The sequence below is a fragment of the Triticum dicoccoides genome, chromosome 5B (assembly GCF_002162155.2).
Source record: "Triticum dicoccoides isolate Atlit2015 ecotype Zavitan chromosome 5B, WEW_v2.0, whole genome shotgun sequence".
Lineage (NCBI taxonomy): Eukaryota > Viridiplantae > Streptophyta > Magnoliopsida > Poales > Poaceae > Triticum > Triticum dicoccoides.
Window position 1 is genome coordinate 66,068,753 of NC_041389.1, and position 17,418 is coordinate 66,086,170.

The window sequence follows — 17,418 nt, forward strand, 5'->3', positions numbered from 1 at the left end:
ATAAAAGTATTAGTCCAACAAGAGGTATGTTGACATTAATTACCAAAATCATCCAGGGAGCACTTGTGCTTTAACAGACGTCGCCGCTTCCCTATCACTGGAATGGAATATGGCCTTAGTCACACCTCGTCGTCCTTATCCTGATGGCGGGACGTCACCCACATGACGGGCACAGAGACCCGCGGCTGACGCCGCACGCTCTGCCTCGTGGGGCGCCCTCACCAGGGGAACCTCGCGAGGCGACCTGGGACTTGACGGCCTAGGCGGGCTCTGCCTGGCGGGCGGCGAGAGGGCCTTGCGAGGCTCGCCCCTCGCAAGGCATCTTCTTGCGGAGTGGCCAAAGCGGGGCCACCTGCCATGAGCTGGCCCAAGCGTGGTCCTTTGGGCCCAAGGCGGACGGGCCGTGGTACCCTGGTTCTCACTGGGTCAACACTTACTATCAAAGAAGGCCTTATGTTGGCCTTGCAATGGATCAGGCTCCCCATAGACATCTAATCTGATTGTCTTGAAGCAGTGAGGATGGTGCAAAGTGAAGGAAGTACCAGGTCAAAATATGTCATTCTGGTGCAGGAGATCAAGGAGAATCTGAAGGAACGAGATTCATGTATTACTGATATACGCCGTTGTCAAAATTCAGCTAGTCATGTTATGAAGAACTTTGGAAGATCTCAAGCACGAACAAAAGACCATATGCAGATAATGAAGAACCATAAGACTGAATGACTTGTGATGCATGTGCCCACAAGAAATCTCGAAGCAACCCATTAATCTTAATTGAACTCTGTGCAAAGCCCCCCCCCCTCCCCCGCGTAATATGAGTATCCCAAACATCCAACTGCATTTTTCAACTGAAATGAAAAATGACTTACGAAATTGCATTGTACATCCAGAATAAACCTAAGAAAACATGATCCTAGGCAGACACTTGACATGTTCCCTCTCAGCCTCCAGGCCCATCGCAAGGAAAGCGAAAACCTAGATTTGCTTTATCGGATATCAAACGGGAACTCCGAGCAAATAAAACACCTTTCAAAAGCAGTGGCTTGGATCGGGTCCAGACGACGCCATTGATATTGTTCGTCTTGATCGTAGCACTTGATTTTGAGTAATACAAGGATTATTTGGAATTCCCGCAAAAAAAAGAATTATTTGGAAAAGGAAAGGAAATGAATTATATTGTTCATTGACACGGTCGCCCACGACTCTTGTAACATGTGACGAAAGGAAAGGAGAAGAAGAGAGAAGAGGGGGAGAGGAGAAGAGTGAGACCGACGCGACGCGACGCAACGCGGTCTTCTCCGTCGTCTCCAACCTCTCGTCCGCCTGCCAAATAAATCCATCCCACAACCGCCGCTGTCTGCCCGTCAATAAGTTTTTCTCCGCCATTTTCCCCTCCACGAGAAGCGCCTCGAGGTCCCCGTGTGCAGCTAGATCGGTGGCGCCTCCCCTCCTCCCCCGCAGAAGGCGCTCTCCCCCTTCATTCCCGGAACCGATTCTTGCAAGGGATTCCTCGCTGCTCGGTTCTTCTTGAGGTGAGCGTCGAATCCGATGTTTTTTCTTGCTCCCCCGTCGATTTGGTGGCGCGGCTACTCGCGCCGCGATCACGTCGCGTTGCTTTCCTGGAGAAATCGACCTGGAAACATCAGAGGGTGGGCGTATGCTGGAGCAGGATTTGGGTCCTCTCGAAATTGGAGCTTCACCTGGCGATTCCAGCAGCCCCCGTGCTAATTGATCGCGTTTCGACGGCCCTGCGACAGAGCAGGGTGCTGATATGCGTTGGGCGATAGGATTCGGATGGAGCAGCGGGCAGAGCATATTCGGATTGGTGTATGGAAAACTCTCTGACGCCACGGCTTGACTGGCTTGGTCGGAATTTTGCAGGCATGCAGAGCCAGATCGTGTGCCATGGGTGCAGGAGCGTTCTACTCTATCCCAGAGGGGCCCCGAGCGTGTGCTGCGCCGTGTGCCATGCCGTCACCAACGCGCCGCCTCCAGGTAACGGCCATGTCCGAGCTCTGGTTTCGCCACTTGTGCAATTGAACACAAAAGGTGCAAACAAGATCGTGTCATGTTCAGTTTTGTTGATAATTTCTGGATCATATGCTATGCCTATATGTAGTAGAGGGATGCTGATGAATGGGTAGGGAAATGAAGGAGGGACACACTTGGAGTAATTTATCCTATAGCAGGTTAAGGGAAACCTCACATACCAATTTTATAGCCTAAGATAGTAGATGGATTCCTAGAATGTGCTGTCCATTTCTAGATTTGATTCTACTAGCTTAACATGCGCATTCATCAACTGTGGTTCGCACTGTTTGGTGGATCGATCAATGCTGTATCGTGTGGTGCACTACCCAGAGAAATGTTAAATTCGATCAGTATGGCGTGGGGTTCAGAAGATTGAGGTTGCTACTAAGAGCCTATTTTGATTGTAGAATTTCCCATAGGAATCATGGAGGGTTTGAATCCGTGGGGATTTTTCCTATAATTGCCCTTTAGATCATTGGACTGGGGGTGCTGATATGACATTTTGGGTGACTGGTGGCAGAAACATGAACTTTCCCTTCCTTATTTGATCCATCTACCTACTTTTGTGTACTTTCAACCCACTTATGCTCAGTTCCCTTACAAATTTGTCTTCTGGTTTAATCCATATTGGTTCATTTTAACAAAAAATAGTAGCTGATAGAACCCTTCTAATCTAGCTGTCATTGCTTAAACAGTCTTGTTGTCTACATTAGATACATCTTCCTTGCTTTGCCATGTATATTGGGTGTATGGTCTGCTTTGCCATGTGTGACGCCTCTTCCTTGCTTTCTCTGGGCAGATTTATCCTCCATTGTGATGTTCTATCTTTTATGCCTTATCATCATATATCAAGTGTTTTAGTGACTATGTACATGTTTTATTGTGTTCATTAAAACGGGTCAGCCCATGCATTTGAAATTGGACAGTGGGCTATCTTTTACCCATTCCTAGCCTTGTAGCTGCATACTGTTGTTCACTCTTGGTTTGTCGGTAGTGCTTCAGATATCTAGTTGCATGCTTATGAAAAGGTGAGTAAATTTCTTCTGCAGGAATGGAGATGGCTCAGCTTATATGCGTCGGCTGTCGAACTTTATTGATGTATACTCGCAATGCAACTACTGTCAGATGCTCATGTTGTGATACAGTCAACCTTGCCAGACCAGCACCGCCAGGTACTGATGTATGTGTCAAATTATTCTGTAGATCCTTGAGCTTGTAAGTTGAAATGGTAGTTATCAATGGAATATCTGTTCAATAAATTCAGAAAGGGTTACTCGGGCATAGAACCCAGGAGAGTTCAAGTTGATGCTACAATACCTTAGGAAAGTATTATCATTATTTACCCCAGGTGTAGCTAGATTAGCAGAAACTTCGTATGGCTTGAAGTTACCTGATTTTCTAGCAGTTTGATCGCAGCAGTTTCATGTTGTCTCAAGCTGTAAATATAAGACAGTATTTATGGGGTATAGTGCATTGCTGGTTGTTTTGTTTTTATATCACAAACCCTGCATTTATGGATTTATTGGTCATAAAGTCAAGGCCAGCCTTCAAAATCAATACTGGAAAGTAGTCAAACATCACCCATGCTGCTCAAGCAACTATTTCTCTGCGGGCAAGTTGATTGTATTTTCACCTTATGTCATTTGCTCCGTGGATTTGGCAATGTATGATCCTGGAAAGTTGGCATGTATTGCTTGTCTCTGTTACCGTTGTGCGTGTGCATGGCTTCTTTTTTCTGCAGTACTGTTAAATTAATCTGATTAAGAAGGATGTAATGAAAAGACAATAAAATGTCAACATTTTAGTATGTTCTCCCTTCTCTGTTCCTATGTCTGATGCATGTTTAAGCTCCCTTTGTGTGTCTATCATATGTGTTCTATTTATCTGTTCTCCACTTGACGAATTCTATCTGTTCATGGTGCAGTGAATAGTATAGCTCATGTGAACTGTGGCCAGTGCCAAACGGTGTTAATGTATCCATATGGAGCATCTTCGGTCAAATGTGCTATCTGCAATTTTATTACAAACATTGGAGTAAGTCATATCTTCTTTGGATCTCTTTGTGCTGCAAATGCTTAGTGAAACCGGCTGATTTTAACCTATTTATTTTTGTATCCCAGATGAACACCGTGAGACCTTTGCCACCTACAATGCATGCACCAAACGGAATTTCTTATAGTGTCCCATCGACTTCTGCGGTATGTGCATATCATGAGCCATTTGAGCATTCACCGTGAATTTAAAGGTGATTTACCTTTCTAATTTCCCCGTTCCCCTGTGTTGGTCAGCCATCCGCTCAATCGCAGAATGTAACGGTGGTCGTCGAAAACCCAATGACAGTAGATGACAAGGGGAAATTGGTAAGCCGCCTCTGCACTTTGCTACCGCCTTCCAATCAATCTGCATTCGTACTTTGTGTTGCCCAGTGAAGCTATCCCGCATTGCTCACACCACCCGTTGACATTTTCAACAGGTGAGCAACGTCGTAGTCGGGGTTACATCCGGCGGGAAAAAGTAGCAAAACATGCCAGCGCTTGTACCAAGTGCGGCCCTGGTCTATGTCTTATAATCTGGAGTTGGGAACACTTTGTATTATACTCCTGTCTGGTGATCGACCGATCGGTTGCGTACAAGAAAAACCGGAAGCGCGTAAACGGACCGCGCCAACAAAAAAAGAGAGTGCGGGTGTGGATAATATGGACAAAACTGTATTTTGCTTACCCCCTTGATTCTTTTGTATGTAAAATGTGGGCACTGTCAGACCTCACTGTGTGATCAAATCCTCTCTGTCCTGTCCTGTGTCCTGTCCTGAAGGGGCCTCTCGTTGTGGATGAATAAACAGCAAATAACTTTGCATATGACTGGCCCCACCTGTTGATGATTGGTAATTAAACGACGGTAATTATTGTGATGAATAATTCTTTGAAGGCTGTATTTTATTTCACGTACATCTCTACATACGTGCATGTTTGTATTGTACGTGTATTTGTAGTTGGTATTTATACACCGTACCTGACATGGTACTGGGGCGAAGGGACCCGTAGAGATAAAGTGCAATCATTCATGTTCAAGTCCATGTTTGCTCCGTAAAAAAAAGGACAGGCTGTGGTGTTGAAATGTTATTTTCTGAATAATGTCCCTCTTACACATGCCATATATGTTGTGGTCAGTTAATAAGGAATGTGGTACATGCGTAATCACAAAAGTGAAATATTAAAGTCAAACCTTTTTTATCTAAAAAAACTTTTTTTTGTATTATCGCAAACTGTTAACTGAAAATCGGGATGTTTGGGTACTTTAGAAAAAATAGCTAGGAGCTCAGGCAAAAGAAGAAATAAGACAAACCGGCGTCGAAAATGGAACGCTATACAAAAGTTAAAATTTAAACGACGGTAATTATTGTGATGAATAATTCTTTGAAGGCTGTATTTTATTTCACGTACATCTCTACATACGTGCATGTTTGTATTGTACGTGTATTTGTAGTTGGTATTTATACACCGTACCTGACATGGTACTGGGGCGAAGGGACCCGTAGAGATAAAGTGCAATCATTCATGTTCAAGTCCATGTTTGCTCCGTAAAAAAAAGGACAGGCTGTGGTGTTGAAATGTTATTTTCTGAATAATGTCCCTCTTACACATGCCATATATGTTGTGGTCAGTTAATAAGGAATGTGGTACATGCGTAATCACAAAAGTGAAATATTAAAGTCAAACCTTTTTTATCTAAAAAAACTTTTTTTTGTATTATCGCAAACTGTTAACTGAAAATCGGGATGTTTGGGTACTTTAGAAAAAATAGCTAGGAGCTCAGGCAAAAGAAGAAATAAGACAAACCGGCGTCGAAAATGGAACGCTATACAAAAGTTAAAATTTAAAAAAAAAATTGGGGTGAGAGAGGCTCGAACTCTCGACCTCAGGATCACTCACGTCTAGCTATGAGACCTACGCGCTAGCCAACTGCGCCACCACCCCTCTGGTGTTCTGCTGGTAATGTGAATTTATTTATACATTACTAAATGTTAAACAAATCTTGTCTAAAAAGCAAGATCAAATCATATAATTTCTCATGTTAGATGTACCTAACCAGGAAACTGGTATCCTCTCCCGGTGAAGTGTGCCACGGATTGCCCTCACTCCACGCTCCTCCTGTCATGATCGAGATGCAAACTCCTCTGCAAAAAAATGCTCTTCTTTGGCACTTCACTTTCTACCCGTATCACAAGTCTCAAACGACTCTAAAAAGAAACATCTTTTCTTGACCGGCCACTCGAGCTTACTCGCGAAGTAGAAACAAGGTAGCCCATAATTTACGGTTTTTGAGGTTTGGTAAGTCGCCCAAACTTGCAAGATCCGATCACCTCGAATTTGGGGTCACCATTATACCAGCATATAATCTCCCTTCCAAAAGCACCAGCTCCGATCACCCCAAACCTCCCGACGTTCTTCTTCAGAGGCACCCAATGGACCTCGAGCATGGCAAGAAGCCCCCTGCCATCGCCGCTGCGGAGCTGTGCTCGCTCAAGGACAAGCTCGTCGGCCTGCGCCCGGTCCTGCTGCGAGCGGCGGCGGTCCTGGCGACGGCGGTGGCCGCGGTGGTCATGGGGCTCAACAGGCAGTCCTACACTGCCGTGGTGGCCATTGTGGGCACCAGGCCGCTCAGACAGGCCTTCACTGCCAAGTTCAGCGACACGCCTGCGTTTGTGTAGGGCCCTCCTTGCTTTGCTTGCTTGCTGCCATTACCTGTGAAATTTACTGACATGTTGTCTCTGTGACGGTAAACCGTCGATTTTGCAGGTACTTTGTCATAGCCAATAGCATTGCCAGTCTGTATAACCTGGTGGTGCTGCTCCTCAGAAGGTGTATTGTCCAGGGAAGGGCCCAGCATTTGGTAGTGCATAGGATGGACATGGTAATTTCTTTTCTCTTAATCATAATTTACCGACTAAATGACACTTAAAATTATCTATAAGCTGGCCATTATTTACTCAAAGAAAACCTCACGCAGTAGTAGTTTCACACTTTCATCAGAGTAAGTACATTTGAACTGTTCCTCATAAACATATTTTAGTAGCGCGGATATCGAATAGATCTACGAGAGAAGCAACCAACTCAATCTAAGAAAGTGTGTTGATCTTAAATGAAGTTTTCCCTACACAATCCAGGCAGATCTGACAAATTTGGAGCCTTCTGTTGGTGCTACTATGAAAACACAGCACTCAATCTAATCAAGAATCTTCTTGCAACTATCCACAACCAGTGGCTTGAGTGAAAAACTGCTGGTGCTGTGCTGCACTTGTATTGTAGACACCTAGTACTGTAGCATATCTGGCAAACACATGATATTTTTTTCCTCCTCCTTGCACTTTCAGTGTCCCAAATAAGATAATCATGGTTGTACTGGCCATTACTTATACAAAACCTCATCCAGTAGTAGTGTCACACTTCCATCAGAGTATCTTTGGACTGTTTCTCACAAAAATATTTTAGTGGAGTAACCAACTTAGACTAAGTGTATTGATCTTAAATTTAGATGCTCCTACACAATCCAGGGATATCTGATAAATTTCGAGCCTTATGACGGTGCTACTATAAAAACACAGCACTCGATCTAATCAAGAATCTTTTTGCAACTATCCAGAACCAGTGGCTTGAGTGAAACTGCTGGTGCTGTACTTTGTATTGTAGGCACCTACTACTGTGGCACATCTGGCAAATTTCAAACCAGTATTAACGGACGGCAACACATGATATATTTTCCTCCTTGTGCTGTCAATGTCCCAGGTAATCATGGTTCTATTGGCCACCGGTGCTGCGACAGCGGCTTCGATGGCCGAGTTAGGCAAGAATGGTAACTTGCACACGCGTTGGAACCCGATATGCAACAAATTTGGTTCCTTCTGCAACCGTGGAGGCGTATCTCTCGTGTTCTCGTTTGTCGGCGTTGCGCTCATGCTAGCCATGAACTTGCTCTCAGCTGCAGCCAACTCTCCCCGTGCCGTCGTCGCAGGCCAATGAGCACTAGTACCTCAGCTCAGACAGCTGATACCCAAGAGTACACTACACTGCTTATGTCACTGGGATGTGAAGTGATGTGAGCCAGTATGGTTGCATGTGGGAGCTGGATCTCAGGAGGAAGTGTGCTCAAGGCTGCAAGTGTGCTGAATTTGGTGTACAACTGTATATCACCTTGCCTGGCCTGAAATGTGCAGGCAGATAAGCCCTGGTTGGTTATGGGGCTTTAACTAGATCAGCTCTTACATTAGATCAAGTTGTTGCACCATTCAATTCTACTACTTTGTGGTTGTAAACCAGTACTCACAACTGTCCCGGCATTTGGCCGCATTTGCTCAATTGGATGATACATCGCATCGTTCGAGGAGTATGTCTGGTGAGGTTTGGTCTTTCACAACAGTTTGTACCTGTTGTACTGCATGGAACCCTTGTTTTATTACCTGAATAGTGAAGTTGTTTGGAGTTGCTTGAAATGATGCATCCAGCACCAGCCTTAGTTATGGACTTAATGGGGCAAAAATTCAGGAGTTGGTCAGTTGATGTAGATTTATCGGAGAAGGAGCACATGCATGTGAGCCTACCAGGCATCTCCGCAAAAAATTCAGTCAACATGCAACTAGGAGCTAAGTGATTACCACCGGTGCAGCACATCAGCCTAACAATCTATGACAACCACAACCTAGTCATAATTCTGAGTTGCCATGGATTTTTCCTTTTAAAAAGAACTAGTATTAGGTGATAAAATTTGCATTATCTTCAGTTCAATTTAGTCTATACATTGGTAGTGATCCTTCTGTCTGCGTTTAATATTATCTACTTAGCTTCAAGATCATTAAACTTTTCTGAAATTTGAGCGGTTTGAGTAAAAAATAACATAAAATTTGGGACCATAAATCATGTTTAAAAGTAAATAAATCATGTGTAAAGATAAGAGCAGATAGGGTTACCTAGCAGCTGCCTAGATTCACAGCTTGTCCTTTGTTTTTTTTTTTTAAACACAGTACAGACGCAAACGCTCATATACACGCGCATACACTCATCCCTATAAACGCACACACGCACACCCTAAACCTATGAGCACCTCCAAAAGACTGAGCCGGCATATCATCTTGAAATTTATGAAGTCACCGTAGGCACCTCTAACCATCCAACCACAGGTTGGTTCGCGCTTGTCCTTTGTTTCTGCACTCTACTCTTTCCACATTATTGGTATGGATGTACAAGACTTGTTGCTATACGCATATGGTACTAGTATTCATGACATGAGGTACCCTGAAAGGTGCCATCAAGCAGAGAAGGGTGGTCACTCTCACTCATGCAGCTGGCCAGCATATGAAGAACAGGGCACTGAAAGAAAAACAGGGCCTTTCAGCATACTGTTCCTCAGTTTGTGTGTCGTCAATTGCATAAATATCGCTGGTGATCCGCAAAATAATGAACCCTCAAATGAAAACTATGACGTTTTGCACATTGACAAGATCTCCGAAAGTGTAACTTTGACCGTTAGTTTCTACTATAATATAATAATAAAACATATAAATAAATATTATAGTATAACAAAGTTCGAGGGGGAAATCTACGCATACCATTTCTACACGCTCAATAAAGATATTTTAGAAGTATTGTGGTAAAAAATAAAATAATATGCTAGTATCATACTGTGTGAAAAAAAATACTATTCCTCGATTTGTGTGTTGTAATTTGCATCTGTCGCTGAAATAATATACTCCCGCCAATCTAGTTACTCCCTCTGTTCACTTTTATAAGTCCTTGAAGACATTTCAGACAACATGCAAAGCAGCCTATTTTCAGTTGTCTGAAATGACTTATAAAAGTGAACGGAGGGAGTACTATTTTTTGGACAATGACAAAGTCTCCCAGGTGTAACTTTGAGTTAGCCTCTACTAGTACAATATAACTATAAAACCTAAATAATATTACATGATATACAAGAATTTTGAGGAGCACATCTATGCATAGATACACATATCCAAAAAAATATATTTCAAAAAGTAATGTGGTAAAAATGTAAAATTTTAGACCGAAACTATATCTAGAACGTCAATGTTTTGTGGATCGGATGGAGTAGCCGTAATCCCAAAGTAAAATGGGTTGCGTGCACAATACATATTCTCTTTTTTTCCGCACGTACTACCAAAAGAGGTGCAGTTTTTATTGTAGTACTACATGTTATATCATGATGAAGACTCATGGATGGTTATTAAAAATAATCGTAACACATTGTGTGTGCAACCACGCAACATATTGTGAGTCCCATGATACTTTTCAAAATGAATTTCACCGGCACCTGTTCTGCATCTGGACTGATTCTGATTTTTTGCACAAGCTCCAATACTGGCACAGTACTATTTATGTGGAATTAGTTGTGGAATCAGTTGAATTAATTTGTTTTTGGAACTGTGATAAGCATGCCGATGAGGCTAGTGAGGATGCGTTCTCAATCAACCATGATGTTCATTGAGGGAAGAACATTCAGAATTCCAGACACAAAAAAGGACCGTCAGGGGGACATAAATGATCTGATCTGTCAGATCACTGCAACCTGTACTTCTGAATGTACATACTTCAGCAATCATTAGAGTGTTCTCCAAAAAAAAAAATCATTCCAGGGTTTTAGTCCTCCAAAATCGACTGGAGAAAAAGAAAATCACCGCGTCCTCTACTAAATACTCACACTCAAGAAACATTGCACCAAACAGACATAATTATACATTTTGATATGAAATCATCACACACACACACACACACTGCAGATTAACTACTAGCTAGCCAGTTGTCTGCTTATGTTTTCTGGATAAATAAGCAAATTCGCCTAGAAGTGGTTCCAAGTAGAGCTCACTGCAGCAGCCATCTGAGGAGACATGCTCGGTACCACCTCACCACCCATGGAGCTCAGCTGGCTCAGCACTGCCTTAAGGACCTTCTTGTCACAGTTCATGGCGGGGTCTAGGTAGCTCCCAAAGTCAGGCAGGCCATGGTCCAGGTAGCTCATGCCATTACTGTTGCCTGTCACCATGGGGAGGTAGCTGCTGTTGCTGGCACTGTTATTACTGAAGCTGGAGAAGCAGGGCACTTGCTCAAGTGCTGCGGCGGCGGCGGCGGCTGAGGAGGTGTTCATGGTGGCCTGGAGCTGTGCTAGGGTGGTGTCCATGAGAGGTGGCAGTGGCGGTGAGGAGGTGTCTGTGGATGTGCCATGGACAATGTTGGTGAGGTTCCTTGGCCTGGGGGTGGCACCAACTCCTGATTTCTTCTTGCAGATGACTCTGCACAGGACCCAGTCCTCCTGCTGAAAACACATGGAGGATCAAGAAGAGAGCATTGATTGGTCAGTAGTTCAATGGTAGGTGCAGTCTTACAAGGTGATGTGAATGAGATCTTGGTGATCACTGTCACTGTACTTGCTCTTGGGTGCATCACTTGTCACAGTGAAGTGATGTGGACAGGACCATCCTATGTAACCCTAATTGGTTCATGCATCCAATCAAGCATTTTTCCTTTTTCTTTTGGGGAATTGATAAGATTTACCTTTTACATTTTGGTTACTTTTTTTGGTCACCTCTTTTTATTTGGATTGGATAAGCTTTACCTATTTGCAGCTTGCCAAGAATCTTCTTCTTTTTTTAGGCAAGAAAGCTGGCTAAGAATCTAACTAATCCACTTCACTATCCTGGATTATAGGTGACCAACTTGTTTGCAAAGTCATCACAAGGTTACATATGAAATTCATTAAGAACTTTGTCAGAATCGTATATTTATTCCTGGTCTCTATCAGTTGTAAGTATGTTTTAGAGGAGCGCATTTGCGTGACTGCATCCATGTGGTGGTGTGTCTACTTTTATGCTTAATCGCAAGACAAATCATAACATCAAGAAAGTTTAGTGCTTCTACTATCTTTTTAAACAATGTTAAACATGAACTTCATTGAACTATTTGAACAATAAAAATCATTGAACTATTTGAGAAGAAAGAAAATGGTACTTCAAGTAGTTGGTATATGTTGTCATTATCCATAACAGCTAACCAATACTATATGTTAACATCAGCCCACCATTTTCCTTTTATTTATTTTAAAAATTAGAACAAATTAGTCCTTATTAAATAGGACGTCTACCGCAACAAAACCGGTGGATGAAAATGACCAGTCCCCCTAGAAAATTAATTGGCAAGTAGCAACCAATAAGTAGATGGATTTTTTTTATTTTGAATATAAATAAATGAATAGAAAGTGACAGGTCAAGAAGTCCATCTCATGTGTACAGTACGTCAAACTTGAAAACAACTATTAAATACAAGCTTATACACTGCAAGAAATCTCCTATACGATTGGTTGTGCCCACCCAATTTGTACCTACCTAGGTCATAGCTATGCAGATGAATATGTTTTGCATAACGGAAAATAAATAAATCAATCGATGGTTTTGCACACCACTACTCACTGAACATTACATATGATATATTCATTTGTTTCATGCATGATCTAGGGTTTTAGTGGCAGCTTATTACCTTGGAAGCTTGCTCATGTGCACCCTCCAACCTGTATTCATGCATCACCCACTCAGTCTTCCTCCCTTTAGGGGCCCTCCCTTGGTAGAACACCAATGTCTTCCTCATCCCCACTAGGGCGCCTCGTCGTGCCACCACCCTATCCTTCCCGGTCGCCTTCCAGTATCCCGACACAGTAGCTCGGTTCGTGCGCTGCCCCGTCGCGTATTTCCGATCCTTTAGGCTATAGAAATACCATTCCTTGCCGCCCACCGATGCAGTCACTGATAAGAAACGAAAGATAGTATAAAGATACCAACATGATAAAGAAAGATATTATCAGAAGTAGTAGCCGCTAAGCTATCAAACTGGTCCCACAAATAAACGACGGCAAAGCCCTAAAAAAGCTTGAGGTACCACAACGGGGGTTTCTCCATCATGTGTTCTATCCTTTTGACGGTGACATTGACACGTTTCGATAAAACCGCGCATCCAAGAGACGGAACAGACCACGTCGATCTCGTCGACCCTCCCCCCACCTTCTTTTTTTTGTCACAACTGGCCCCTTTTAATGGAAGTCGGCTTATTTACCACTAGAAATAATCGATGAGCAAGTGGTAGAACTAGAGGTTAGAGGGAGACATGCCATCCTAGATGTATCAATCAAGACGTGTATGGCCCATGCTGATCCTCTGCAGTGGAGCCCACGAGCATGCAAGATGGGATTGTGCAGTTTGTCGGGATTAGACAGGGAGAGGGCATGCGTCCCAGGGTGACGTCATAATTGGTCCGGTAATACTGGCTTAATAAATTAAGTATGATGCGTTAATAAACTGTACAGGTGTCGTGGTGTAGTTGGTCTAGCACGTCGGCTTTACACGCTGAAGATCTCCGGTTCGAACCCGGACGATGCCACAATTTTTTTGTGCTCCTTTTTTAACCTAAATAGGTGATGATGACGTCATACCATATATGCTTGTTGCATTAACACAATCGAAAGGTGTCGTGGTGTAGTTCGTCTAGCACGTCAGTTTCACACGCTGAAGATCTCCGGTTCAAATCCGGACGACGCCAAATTCTTTTTTGCTGGGTTGTTTATTCTAGAATTACTATTACTGTTTTTCATTTCCCTTTTTCCCACTGAACTTTGAAAAAACAATTGCCTACTGAACTTGGTAATGGTGATGGTAGATTGTGCAGCAGTAATTTAAAGGCTGAAATTATATTTTTTTCCCATAAAGTAGTGCATACATTTAAATTGTGAATTTTCACAAAAAAAAAGATTTAAAGGATAGACTTTGGAAATAAAATAAATAGCAACAGAAGGAATGTTGAACCACATGTGAACTAAGTAGATCTTTAAAATTTTCCTCACATCGTCTCACCATCTTTTTTTTCCGGAACAAGCATTATTTGTCTTGTCTACAACACATTATGGTTGATCTATATATTTAGAAGACAGAAATTGTATGCATAAATATAGCGTGTAATTACTAAGATCTATATATTTAGAAGGCCTGAAATTTCAGTACCAGCCTTGGAGTAAATGGAAGATCCCTGCTCTATATGCACTTTTTTCATGAATTCTTATTGGAACACAACGATACAAATTATCGCAAAATATATAGGTGTGTATAAATAATAGTTTCTGCATATTACCCCCTAGCTAGATCAAAGGTTTCTATTCTTATATGCATAAAAGTATAACATGGTGCTCAGCATGCGCGTCGCTAGCTAGAGATCATACATTGACCAAGGGGGACACGAAATAATAGTTTCTGCACAATACACCAAATTAGATAGGATAAGTTACTAAAAATATACGTACGTAAGCTTAGAGATCATTTTTTCTTTCACATAATATAGAAGATAAAGAAAACTACATATGCATCTGAAGGTGGGAAAATGATTTGGGGAGCTGGAATTGTGAAGGACAAGAAAAAGATTCTAGATTCGAGTTAACCACACTTTTTCTAGCAAAGTGGGATTGGTAAAGGCTATAACTCTTTCATTTTTGGAAGTCCCCCACTTGACATATTCCTCTATCAGAGCCTAACCAGAAAGCGACCCCCGTTTCAGACTGCCACTTCAAAGATCAAAGATCCTTTAAAAAAATATGCACGCGCATGATCAATCGATAAGATTGCAAATAGCTATGGAACATATAAGAAAAAATCACTAGCAGTTCCAGTTTATGGGCCAATTGCATGCCTACTAGAACTATTCTTCTGTGAAGCTTCAAAGAGTACTCCAAGTCAAGTATTAATAGTTAATTTTTCAAACTTCAAAGACGGTTTCCGGTTCCGAAAGTTTATAATAAATCAGATTCGCTTGGATTTCTATGAGGGAGAAAGAACTCCGAGCGTAGAAGAAACGCTGGAGTTTCTTTTTCATCTTGTCCTTGATAGAAATGAGATAAGACAAAAGGGTGCAGTTTAGTGTGCATGCTATATGTGCACAACACATTGCGGGCTTTGGCATGTTTCTTAGCACGGAAGCAACACCAACGGGGGGAAATAAAAGGAGAACAAAATCAAAGGGATGGAACGAAAAAAGTTGGATTGAACAGAAAAGGCCAAGAACGTTGCATGTGGGACACATTTTCTCTCTCCACCGTCCTCTCTCTCTCGCTCGATCGATATGCATCCATGCAAGATCGTACAAGGAATTCTTGATTGCGTCTAATTAATACTAGTCACTTCACATCGGTGCAAAGTAGAGAGAGAGAGAGAGAGAGAGAGAGAGAGAGAGAGAGAGAGAGAGAGAGAGAGAGAGAGAGAGAGACGTACCAGGGAGGTCCCATGGCTCGACCTTGTTGAGGTCGACGTCGACCATGGGCGGGCGGCGGCCAGAGAAGCCGACCTTGCCGGTGACCTTGGGCGCGAGGTAGTCGCAGATGAGCTCGTCGTCTCTCGGGTGGAACCGGAACCCCGGCGGCAGCTCCGTCTCCACCATGCTCAGGAAGCTCATCGACATCTCTCTCTCTCTATCTCTTTGCTGATGCGACGAGAGAGGAACACGCAGTAAAGAGAGAAACGGAACGGGGCAAGCAAGCAAGAGAGAGAGAGGGGGGTGGAGTTGTGCTTGTGTCATGAGTTCGCAACTTGTGAAGAAAGAGAGGTTTATAAGGTGGTTTAGGTGGTGGGTCTACCTCAAGCCTTTTCCTCTTCACCTATTATTCCTTTTTCTTTATTTCCATTTCGCCTTTTCTTTCCACAAATAAGAGGAGCAGCTTCCATGTCAGCACAAGAGACGACCGGCCACAAGCTAGCTCCACGCATATGCATATGCATATGCCACTAGCAACAGATTTTTTTTTTCTACATTTTTCTCTCAAAGTAATAATAAATTGTTCTAAAAAAGAGGGGGCAAAAAGGAATATCATCTCGGATAAGTGGAACTGAAAAAGGCTGAATTGCTAGCTATCCAACACCAAAGATAACCAACTGGATCCACTTGTCAATGTGTGGCTATCCTAGCTAGTACTCCTTTCAGTAAAATGTTAAATGCCATTTCAGGAGGAAAACAAAAAAAAAATCTTTGTCAATCTTTAGGGCATACTATGAAGTAGCCTAGGCCCTAGCTAGTTTGTTTCTCTAGGAGAGCAAGACTTTCTGGTAAAGTAGAAGTTTCTTTTTGGTTTTGAACATGGATAAAGTCAAAGTTTCAAAACTTTGACTAATGATATATATATTTACGATTATTTAGATTTGATACTGAAAATTATACATGTATTTTTTTTCTCAAAATGTACTTTCAATCTTTTATAAACACATTGTACAAAAATAATGATTAATTCGTGTTTACAAGACCGTGTTGATCTCCAAATTGACAGCACTTGCATTACCAGAGCGGGTACAGAATGCCACTTAATATGTTTTCTTAATTTAAACACTAGTGATATACCAAAATAAATCTAGCATGATAATCAGTCGTGGTTGTAATGCAATAAATTTTGTCCTACTTGATAGTTAAAACAGCACTAATAATAAGTCGAGGTGGTCTATGTGAGCTTAAACCATGTTTAGACGTAGTCATGCAAAGTACCTAATCCAAAGACTGGTATCAATTTTTACTGAAAATAGATTTTAAACCTTCTTTGAGCATGACTCCAAATATGCTGTGTGAAATACAAAGATATTGAGCTACAACCATGCATACTCTATGATGTGCTGAACACTAATAACATCTGGCATAAAAGGAACACTGATAATTAACCATCATCAGATAATTTGTTATCATATTGTGGTGACTTGCTCTTGCCTGTCTTTTGTCCCACTACTTGAGGTCAACTAATTTATGGTTGTTATATATGCGCGGTTCACCGTGGTGTTGCGTAAAATCAAGCAGAATGGATGACAAGTCGGATAAAAGGTAGGCTCTCCTATAAAAAAAGAGTAGAGATTGATGTTAGACAAAGTGCACGGTTCTATGGTTATTCTCATATCACATTTCCAGTCATTAGTTTTGTCTGTAGTTTGGACTTTGGAGCTTCATCAAATAAAAATTGCGGGAGCTCTAAGAAAAGCAGTTAGTCAAACTAGAAAACACCTATAAAAGGACAGGTTCTACCAGACAAGATTACTGTCTCCACGCAATGTCAAACGGAAACCTCCTCTGTTAGAATCTGAAATCCGTGGGCTTGGGTTAGGTCCACATCTTCGGCTCACCACATAGACCAAGAGGCCAGAGTGAGCAACGATTGATAAATTTTTTTGGGGGGGAATATTCCAAAACAAGCCCAAGGTCTGAGGATTGTTGATGAGCGGCAGTGCTCAATGTGCATGGAGGCAAGAGCCAGCAAGGAAAAGAAAAAGGTCGAGTGATCATAATGTGCATTTCTGGGAGCCGTTTCACGTCTCGTCAA

The 17,418-nt window shown here is 42.3% G+C and overlaps 3 protein-coding genes and 3 non-coding genes across 7 annotated transcripts; 4 read left to right on the plus strand and 2 right to left on the minus strand.

Annotated features, from left to right (window-relative positions):
- The first annotated feature begins 1,241 nt into the window (after positions 1-1,241).
- On the plus strand, positions 1,242-4,958 carry LOC119307403 (protein LOL2-like). Its single transcript, XM_037583478.1, has 7 exons — positions 1,242-1,532; positions 1,882-1,995; positions 3,081-3,203; positions 3,956-4,065; positions 4,152-4,229; positions 4,320-4,391; positions 4,505-4,958. Exons 2-7 carry the CDS (start codon positions 1,884-1,886, stop codon positions 4,547-4,549), a joined length of 540 nt encoding a protein of 179 aa, XP_037439375.1. The 5' UTR covers positions 1,242-1,532; positions 1,882-1,883; the 3' UTR covers positions 4,550-4,958.
- Positions 4,959-5,920: 962 nt separating this feature from the next.
- Positions 5,921-6,008, minus strand: TRNAM-CAU. Its single transcript is given in 2 exon segments — positions 5,921-5,956; positions 5,971-6,008. It is a non-coding gene; the product is annotated as a tRNA-Met (tRNA).
- Positions 6,009-6,375: 367 nt separating this feature from the next.
- LOC119305188 (CASP-like protein 1B2) lies at positions 6,376-8,509 on the plus strand. Its single transcript, XM_037581779.1, has 3 exons — positions 6,376-6,738; positions 6,831-6,945; positions 7,818-8,509. The coding sequence occupies exons 1-3, from the start codon at positions 6,497-6,499 to the stop codon at positions 8,049-8,051; spliced, it is 591 nt and encodes a 196-aa protein (XP_037437676.1). The 5' UTR covers positions 6,376-6,496; the 3' UTR covers positions 8,052-8,509.
- A 2,105-nt stretch (positions 8,510-10,614) lies between these two features.
- Positions 10,615-15,634, minus strand: LOC119307404 (NAC domain-containing protein 21/22-like). 2 transcript variants are annotated; one of them, XM_037583480.1, is made up of 3 exons: positions 15,341-15,634; positions 12,573-12,835; positions 10,615-11,352 (listed from the first exon to the last, which is right to left on the minus strand). In XM_037583480.1, exons 1-3 carry the CDS (start codon positions 15,525-15,527, stop codon positions 10,882-10,884), a joined length of 921 nt encoding a protein of 306 aa, XP_037439377.1. In that variant the 5' UTR covers positions 15,528-15,634; the 3' UTR covers positions 10,615-10,881. The 2 variants fall into 2 exon arrangements, with proteins under 2 accessions (XP_037439377.1, XP_037439376.1); XM_037583479.1 differs by having other exon boundaries at positions 10,615-11,355.
- Positions 13,392-13,466, plus strand: TRNAV-UAC. Its single transcript has one exon. It is a non-coding gene; the product is annotated as a tRNA-Val (tRNA).
- TRNAV-CAC lies at positions 13,551-13,625 on the plus strand. The gene has a single exon. It is a non-coding gene; the product is annotated as a tRNA-Val (tRNA).
- Positions 15,635-17,418: the final 1,784 nt, after the last annotated feature.